Here is a 10,393-nt window from a genome sequence, read left to right as displayed (position 1 = left end):
CACGCACGCACGCACGCACGCACGCACGCACGCACGCACGCACGCACGCACGCACGCACGCACGCACGCACACACACACACACACGAGTATGTCCAGATTCTTCAGAAGTAGTTCTATTTCTTCTTTCCGTTGATAGATGCTCCTTGCGTTCCAAAAGAGTAGGCGAAGATTTGAGGGAGTGCTGTTTGGTAGTATCGTTTGGTAAATTCATAGAATTCGACTGATGAAACAGGTTTATATTAGGCATAGTTAATCTTCAGAGGAGCTGAGTTCTTCACTTGTGACATCGTGTTTGTATGGAGACGTTAGTTTTTTAATGGTTCTGCTTATTCGATTTGTCAAATTTCTATGTTTAACGTGGTCGTGTGTCCCCACTAGCACATTAATGAGAGCTAGTACATCGTCAGTATATTTTTGGAGTTGTACTGTCTAAATCCTGGGTGGTGAAACTTTCTTCAAGGAAATAACATAGATTTTCAAAGTTGAGGGGGAAGTCGTGCATTTGGTGCGAGATGAATGATTTTGCTGGTTCCAGTTCCTCTCTAATATCAAATGAAATACGGACTTATTGTTTTTCTTTTTTTCTGGTTTCTTACTGTCCGAGTTTTCTATTTTTGTTGTTTCATTGATTATTTTCGAGGAATTATTTACAATGTTAATTTCTGATGCGCCTTCAATAGAAGAACTGTTACTTGAAAGGGCACGTTTTATACCTCCGACAATAGGAATTTTGAATAATATTTTTTCTTTTACTTGATTAACGGATGGATTATTTTGCATTCTCTCTGTATTTTCTGAGGGAATAACCTCTAAAGTGGAAGAAGGAGCGACCTGTTGGTGGATGATTTGTAGTTCTTTGTCGTTGACACCCCTGTTTTTGACTAGATGTCCTTCTTCCTTACAAAGGAAGCAGGTTAATTTCTCAGTTGAGATATATATCCAGTACAAAGTATTTTCATAATTTATATCGATTGCGCTTGGCAGTTTATTTATATCTTCTGGCTCAATATACACCTGTCTCCTGAAGCTGAGTACATGAGTATATCCAGGGTCGTTCATTCCTGCTTTAATGAAGGATATTTGGGATTTTCTCGTGACGTTCAATTCCAATAATTTGCCTTCAATGACACTGTGTGGAATGATTGGACATACATTGGATAGTATTACGCGTTTAGCTTTGGAAACAAGTGGCCGTAATTCGAGAGCGTGGTTGTTTACGTTTACGGTCTTATATGAGTGGCAAAAGCAAGTTGTCTACCGTTGCTTCACTGCTTAGGTATAAACAGACCCTACCGTGAGATATTCTAGAAACAAAGCGAATATTACTGGGATCTATTAACTTGCAAATAGTCATTGTATAATCTTTAATGGTTAATCCTTCTACTGCATCTGTAACGATGGCTTGTTCTTTTTTTGGAAAACTAACATTCTGAGTTACTTGAGCGTATGATTCTTTTGAGGAAGACATTGTGGTGTTGTGTACTGTATTGTTTAACAAACTTTGAGGTTGAGTATCTCCATTAATGGAGACACTCATTTATTTGCACTGATGCAACTTAGATACAGGAACTGTATCTGGATTTGAAAAAATCTATAACTATCGCAGCACTTTCACTTATTAGAGAACGGCCAATATAGTAGAATTTTGAACACGTAAACACGAGTGACACGAAACACGTCTGTATCATACAACGTTTACTCGTGGACTCCTCATTATTGGAGTTAATGTGACAAAATCGCGAGTAAATGTTTCTATTATAATTTAATAAATTTAAAACTCATAATAAAATTGCAGTTATAAATAAAGCAGGACAATCAATTTGAATATGAAATCTATTTGTTCCGTCACTAGGATAGATGATTTAAAAAATGTAAAAATGATGGAGTGGTTAGAAATTCTGTCCAAAATGAATCACACAGTACTGACACCCTTCTGGTGTAATTCGGATTTATCTTCAAGTCATTAATGGGCATAAATCTACTCCAGGACGCCGGATGAAATCATTGAATCCGTTAAATATAGTGGTCGCCGGTCGTAATTACCAGAATTAGACTGTCTAAGTGAACACTCCGGATAACCAAAAGCGATAAATAGAACGTGCCTCATTGACTTTCTCCTTTTGCAGATTATACGAACGTAAATCGCATTTAATATGAATTAATAACAAAATTCTATTAAGTCTAATTTATGCTTTACTTTTATTGCTTAAGATAAAATAAAATGCAATTAAAATTAAACATATTTAAACGGTACGCAAATGCAGCTTGTCATCGATAATAAAATTCAAACTGATATGATAAGATGGTTATGGTTGATGGTTGGAGACAATTTTAAATAAATATTATAGTTGTAACGATGTGGATATATTGATTCTATCCACAATTAGGATTTGCACTCATTTCTGTGATACATTTGGAATTATGTAATATGTCTGTTGGACTATATTATTTATTTAATATTTATTCATTTATTATTCATTTCTATAAGCACGTCATTATTTTTGTATTTTATACATAGCATTCTAATTCATTTTAATGGTAGGTAAAAATATAATCTAAAGTACAATAGTATGCAACACTTTATGTTTATATCTGTACGTAGAAAGATATTACATAATAATGAAAATAAAGACATGGTTGCTCAGACCAAGGGATAGTTTAATTTTAATCAACAAATAAATAATTACTTAAGTCATGATTATCAATAATCTTCATACATTAAATTCACTTTTAATACTGATGACAAACTATAATGTATTTTACATATCTTCTTCATTTGGTTAATTTTAATTGCATTACGTTAAACTGAAGAGAATTCAAAATGAAGGATCAAAAATGTTGTAGTCTGTTTTCGACTTGTTTTCGATAACTATATTTAGCAAGCAATATCTTATAGGTATATCAACTTCAATTTGTTTTGAAATATTCATTTTATTTATTCATTATTTTCCGTTGGATCATGAAATCAAATCAGGAATTGAATCGAACTGTAGAGAGGATAGACACTCGATTGGATGACTAACTGCTGAACTTTTATCGAGGCCACAGTTAGCAGCAGATAAATATAGTGACAGACTTTTATTTGCTTTCAGCGATAGAACTTTTGAAAGCAAACTCGGTAGTGGCAATAATCGTTGAATCGATAAGAAATCGAATCCCATTCGATTATAAATTGTCCTCGACATTTTTAGGGGTATATAAACGTCCTATTTATTATATCTTCCAGCGCCATAGATGCCATATAAATAAGAAACATAAAAGTCAGTTTTTCTTTTTAATACTTTTAACCGTTTAACTGGATAAAATGAGAAGAGAAATGTATAAAGAATTTTTATAGCAATTTAAATATTGTAATTAAATCAATAATCAATAGACTTTTGAATCAAAAATGATTTTAATCCTCTTCAATGTTTAGTAAATACAAGTGGAATTAAAATAAAAATAAAAAAAAAGTATAATGATTAACACTAAAATTACCAAGCCTGTAAATTTGACCCATGAACCTTAAACTTCTTTCTAAAGTCACTCAATTATTACCAATTCATTTAATGGAATATATTATATTGCAGTAAATAAGTTATATTGATAAATTAGTCTACTCCAATTACTAAAATATATATGTATATACAGATATGTATTGAACCCAGTAGTTTTACTGTTTCGAAGGAAACGATTATCACAATTAATTTTCGAAAACTATTAAATGACACCAAAAGATGGAATACAATATCAAATTCTCTCGTTATTTTCGCACCCGTTATCAAAAGAGCCGTTTTGAAGACGAACCAAAATGTTTTCAAACCAATTGTATCGTTTTGTGCTGCTGGCTATTTCGGTGGAACTATTATTATTATTAATAATTAGAGGCCAGCAATATGCAGCAAATTAAACGACTCATTTAAAGTTTCGCAAACCGATCCTGGCTTAATTTTCACGTTTTATTCTAGAAGGCTGGCAAACTGATTCTTGCACTTTTCCTTTCTTTTCCCCGTGAATGTGGAACGCGTCCCGTCACGTCAGTTTTCGATATTCCGTCGTATGAATGACGCATATTTTTCAGAAACACTAAAGCCACGGCAGCTGGCGAAATGGCTTTTGTCTAATTTGGTACGAAGCGACTTTAAACGGCCACGTCACCTCAAACGTTAAACTCGTTACGATCACGATCGATTTAATCTACTCGCTCGCGTTAACAATGGAAAATTCGAGGAACCTGTTAATATTTTCCATGTGCAATTTCTATTTCCGTCAGCAAAATCATTCTTTGCGAAATTAAACAACTTGTCGCAGTCATTAATATTTTTCTTTGTTTAGTTCTAGTTTTATTTATTAAAGAGCGGAGTTGACAAATTCAATTATTGCACTATTTTTTTTACAAAAAATTACATTCTTTTACTGTTTTACAATATCACGATGTTTGTAAATTATCTTATACCCTATGATAATTCTTTGTACTTCTTATCTTAACTTCATTGTTTATTACCGCTGTTGGAAAATGCAACGAAATAACTTCAAAGCAAATTAAGCAACATGCTTACGTACACGACTAAAACGTGTTTGACTAAAAAACAAACTCCTAAAGTCCCTTTTGGAAAGCCTTGTATTATACAGAATTTATATTTTCACTTCTAAAATCATGTTTCTGTAAAATTAATTCCGCTAATTATAGCGGAACCATGATTTTATGTTTTAATAGGCGTATAATGTGTATTAAATATTCGTGGTATCATATATCTTGGCTAGAATGTAATTTATGGCTATGCATCGACTACGCGATGCGTTGATAAACATTGGTGTCGATATCGTATCCACAGGTCAGGGCGAACAGTTTGCACCTGTTTGTTTGAACAGGTGTGTGGCAATATTTCATAATCGTAGAAAGGCTATGCCTTTAGAAGTTGATTACACAGTTGATGTAATTGAACGAAAAATTTGAAACAAATATAACGACAATAAAATATTAATTACAGTGAGATTAATGGTATGTAGTGTTTTATATGTACCGTCGATATCGATCAATAAAATGTTGTAACTAATTTGTTGTTACAGGTAAATGAATCAGAATTATTAATTTCTAATTTGTCGTCTCTACAACGAAATTTTGCAAGTTTAATTAATAACAACAAATGAAATGTTATTGACGTCAACATGTGACAAATATTTACTAATACAAATTACTGTAGACGTTTAAATGATACATAATATTATTTACTGTAAACTTTCTAATTAGTCTAAATTTTAAAAGTACGAAATTTAAAGCGATTTATCTTAATTTTTTAAAAATTGTTTTAAATTTAAAATAATTAATCGTAGCCATCGAAATTATTTCAGGAGATAAAATCGTTTGAGAAATTTAAAATAAATATGAAATATAACGTGGCTACTGATTAGATTACTGTGCCTAACCATATTTAATTAATTTCGAGACTCGAAAGGAAATGTTTCTCTGAGACTTGAAATTATTTAGACACCCAGATACCTGTTTCTTAACTAATAACAAATAGCTAAACTCGTAATGTACTCACGTTATCATTTTGAAGCAAGCTGTAGGAATTGTTTGAAGGTCCTGGACTGGGTGACGTAAGTTCCGAAAGTTTGCTAGGAGATAATTTTTCGTTGTTTCCACCCTCTGCGCCGTCGCTGCTTCCGCTGCCACTGAAAATCAAAAACCTTTAATTGAAACATGTTCCACTTCTTGACAGTCTACGAGATTATATTCGTTCAAGGAATTCTTACTTACACCATTAAAAGTAAGAAAAGAATCGCGTTCTATTTATGGCACGTTTGATATTCCAGACATGTAATTAAATGATTAGCACTTCACATTAATTTCCATTGTATTTATTGTTCCGTAAGTATACTTATTAAAACATTTGAAAACAGATTTTTTCTACTTTTTAGTCCACGAGATTGATCAGTTAGACTTTTTAGCGAGTCATAGGAAAGCTGGAGAGAATGCTCCTGGATGGAATTTATGTTTGGTGATTAAAATGTGTGGAAAAGGTTATTTCATAGATTGATGGGGATTTTGTATGACATTAATGAACTATTAATAGCACTATTATCGGGAAAACGTATTTTAAAACAGATAAGACGGATTTCTTTAACGATATAAACATATTATTCAGGTACAGTACTCATAGTTGTATGCGGTAGCATATGTGCCTCTCAGAAGCCAAACTGATGAAAAAGAGGAATGTTATTATCAATCATAAACTAAATTCCATTCACTCATCTCTAAATAATTTAACAAAATAATGTTACTAGAACTCCCATCCATGCTTTCACTGTAATGATACTCAAGCTTATAGAAATCTTTAGACATTGAGGAACATATTTATGTCAAAAATCAAAATTTTATACCATTCCAATATGTGATAATTTGTGTAACAGTCATAGATATGCATTGATAGTTTCTATCTTTTAAGTTGCAATCTTAGGCTTCCTTGTCCATCATCACAAATTGCACCATCTCATACAAAATATGTTTCCACATCTTATTTTCTTATGCAAATGCTCGTTGTTGCTTTTTTAAGGTGTAGACTATTCACACATTCCTTTTCCGCGTAACACAGGCTCATATTTGTTATATATATATTTTAACACGTGTACCATAGTTTTATTTGATTTTTCGTGATATTTGAATAAAAACCTTGAAGGGATTCTACATTTTAACAAATTTTACGCTCCCAGAAGTTTATCTTGTGTAATCATTAAACTGCGAATCTTTATGAAAAATAAAATCGTTGCGAACGTGCCTAGAAAAATTGAACCTAAATAGAAATTTATTTTAATCTGAAAATATTATAACATAAACTTTACTTTCAATCTTTTTTATATTCTTGCACATTGTTTGCATTTTGTAGGTTCTTGCACATTCAAATTTCCAATAAATGCATAAAGATCCGCAGTCTAGTAATTACTAATAAAGTTTGTCTAGACTTGTCCCCTCAGAAGAGACATTCGAATGCAAAGGGTTAAAGGTCAGAGTATCTATAGAAGCTCCCTTCACTGTCGATTTAGTTTCCTATCTCCTAAACCATCCACCGATAGCATTGCCATCTCAAAAGCGCGTTTTACGACGAAAAAAACGGATTTCCCTCACATCATGAACATCACTCGGTGGCAATCTTCATGGCTCCGTGTAGCACACGTACGCGTCAGAGCGAACAGCTGAACGATATCAGCGAGGACGCCACTTAACGCGATCCACGCTCGGGTTTCCTGATTCTTCGATCAATTCGCCTCGAACACGACCAAGTTTCTCAGCTTACGTAATCACTGTAAAGCGCGACACGATCGGTTTCGCGCACTTCGTACCGGTGAACTTTAGCCGTCGCGGTCGGACCGTGGCCGTGCACAGTTTGCGAAAAAACCGTCGTCTGAAGGGTCTTCTAGCCAGCGAGGATCGGTACTAGCGGCGAGGCCATAGCCGCGGCAGGTATTATTAAAACCTAACAAGTACAAAGTGAGTCGGTCGGTCGACCGGTTCGACGGTGCCACCAGCATAGTATTTAATTCTTCTACAATGTTCAACCTATAGCCGACGACACTCTTTCCGATCCCGTTGCTATGGCAACGTTGTCCTTGACCTCCAAGAACGGGGTCATCTTTTTCATTCCAGCTGCTCGTTTTGCCGCGGAGAACCGTGGAGATGCGGTCATTGTTGGGAGGTGGGATCGAGAGACGTGCCCCGCCTCCGCCTGCCATGGACCACGGACACGGCGAAACGCGGATGAGACGTGTACAGGGTGGTCATATTAACCCTAGGTTTACGGAGGCTCCAAGTATCTTCGCTACATTTTCTTTTTTTTTCTCCTAATTACTTTGTTTAAGGTCACATCAACTACATGGTTATCCAGTGGTCACGTTAATATCTACAATTCAAATCTTCAATTACAATTTATTCATTATTTCATATTTCGTTAATACATGATATGTCTAAAGCGAAACCGAACTTTTGCTCTAAAATTTTTTCTAATCGCGCCATCTAGTTACAGATAATAAAAGACAATAGGTTGAACGTTAATTGTTGACCGTGCACGGTATCGTTTGAATCCATCTTGTATCGAAATCCATTGTCTATGTTACCAAGCACGAACAAGTAAAAAAAAATAGAAATATTATTTTTGTCCACATTTGCCTATCATTCGCCGCACTGTGCGCTTGTTGGAATACCGGGATGGAACGCTAATATTAAGTTCTGCGTTAAATTGAAAAAGACTTTTACCGAAACGCTTACGTTATTAAAACAAGTGTATGGGGATGAATGCCTAAACCGTACATAAGTTTACGAGTGGTTCATTCGAGAGTCCATTGAAGACGAAGTTGGATGTTGTTGCACGACAATGCGCCTGCACACAAAGCTGCAATTGAGCGTCAATTTTTGGCTTAAAAAGGCATTGTTACCTTTGATCATCCACCCTACTCGCCTGATTTGTCATCCTGCGATTATTTTCTTTTCCCAAAATTGAAAATTCCAATGAAAGGGACACATTATAGCAACGTTTCGGAGATTCAGGCCGCTGTAACCGCCGTATTAAACGGGCTACCAAAACAGGACCTGCAAAGGTCCTTCGAAATGTTAATTACGCGGTCTACAAGCTGTACTGACGCAGACGGAGATTATTTTGAGTAAATGAACGTGTGTGTAAAAACTTTTCTTGTACTTTTTTTCTTTTCATAGCAAAAATTCGGTTTCTTTTTAGACAGACCGTGTATATCTACTAGTATGAGAAATTCGTTTCTATTGTTGAGAATCGTCTGCATATTATTTAAAAGTTGCATATTGTTTAAAGACGGCCCTAGTTACAAGCACGTTACATTGAAAGTAATTAATTATGAAACGCACGATTGCATGAAACACACATTACGGGTCAAAAGTGCGAAACCACTTTATTTCTTCTAGCTTTCTACGACTGACATACGTAATAAGCTTAAATCCTTGACAGCCATCCTACGCCTACGTCGAATATAAACATTTAATATTTGTTTTACGATGGCAACACACACTTGCAGCACTGTTTGTTAGTCAAGGCGCCTCTAATACGTAGAAAGTAATTTTAGATGTATGTATGTACATACATTTCGTAGAATGGATGATAAAAGGTCTTCTGATCTGTTATGTACTTATTTAGTCAGAACTATCATTTAAATTCTAAAGTAAAATTGTAGTTTACGTTAAACGAAGAAAGTCGTTCCGTGTAACTGTATATTCGATGCATTAAACGGTGTAAACAAATTTCTGATGGATGTTTTTATTTATTATCTGTTATTTGAATCACGTTTATCTTCTATGAATTCTGATAAGTCTATGATTGTTTTAGTTTTATTATTTCGTATTTGCATCCACTGTTGCATTTTACGTAGATATCTCAAGAGTCGAGCAATTAAAGTTAGTTCGACAAGCTGTGTCAAGTGTTAGCTGAACCGGAAAATAATGTCGCTTTTGCAATTTTAAATACTTGTTTATCGTTCATCAACTCATTGATTTTTATCGATCTGACAATTTGCACACTAGATGGCAAAAGGCTATTGATAACGGGAGCGATTATACAATTAATAATTAAAAATAGAAATTTATAAAAAATTTGTTTGAATTTAATGTAAAAGAAACGACATTACTTTCCAGCCTACCTAATATTTAGGTGAACAGAAGCTTTGAATGTTGCATGTATTTCTCTACTCTCAAGTTTTAATAGTTTGACCAGTAATGGATGCTTTATAAATGTGAATCATTTCCTTATCATTCTATAAGAAAGCTTTTTATACACTTCATTGTCTGATTTTATAATTCTTTCCGTACAATATCACATCTCCAATGGAAAAAATATACTTCAATATAGATAGGTTGCACCGAAAATTCAATGATTTTTTAACGTACGATTTTCCTGAACATAAATATAAACAAACTGATATGTTTAGCAGAATTCGAAATTGTAATAAGAAATGTATAAAAAGAGAAGCAATTAGGTAAAGGTAATGATTGTTCCCCTTATAATAATAATCCAAACCATTATTGAATATACACTCATTTATTTACATTGGTCTGTTGAGTCAACTTTAAAACCTTTACTATTTTATTAATAAGCAATCCTAGCCTGTGTAACGATCCCACAACATAATAACTTTATCGCTCGAGTTATTATTTGATTAAACTAATAAGTTAAATTAATAAGTGAGGCTTTTTTAGCGACGCGTGCTATATTTCTGCTACACGATTCAGTCCTTGTGCATTCAAACCGAACTCCTCGACTTAACCTATCCTGCAGTTACCCTTTACTGGAAGATACTGATCCTGCAAGCTATCTGATTATCGCATCGGAGTCGCTGCGATTTTTAACCGACTTCGAAAAGGAAGAGGTTACTCAATTCAACATGTTTATATATATA

The 10,393-nt window shown here is 34.1% G+C and overlaps 1 protein-coding gene across 3 annotated transcripts in view; it reads right to left on the bottom strand.

Annotated features, from left to right (window-relative positions):
- Positions 1-5,490: 5,490 nt before the first annotated feature.
- LOC128891198 (homeobox protein 2-like) overlaps positions 5,491-10,393 on the bottom strand; it is a 182,561-nt gene continuing 177,658 nt past the window's right edge. For all 3 annotated transcript variants that reach the window (XM_054150515.1, XM_054150514.1, XM_054150516.1), the window contains one exon: positions 5,491-5,656. In XM_054150515.1, coding sequence (XP_054006490.1) covers positions 5,506-5,656 — 151 coding nt within the window. In that variant the 3' untranslated portion in view covers positions 5,491-5,505. The remainder of the gene's footprint in view (positions 5,657-10,393) is intronic.

The sequence above is a fragment of the Hylaeus anthracinus genome, unplaced genomic scaffold, assembly GCF_026225885.1.
Source record: "Hylaeus anthracinus isolate JK02 unplaced genomic scaffold, UHH_iyHylAnth1.0_haploid 12001, whole genome shotgun sequence".
NCBI lineage: Eukaryota > Metazoa > Arthropoda > Insecta > Hymenoptera > Colletidae > Hylaeus > Hylaeus anthracinus.
This window is presented reverse-complemented; position numbering and strand designations above follow the sequence as displayed.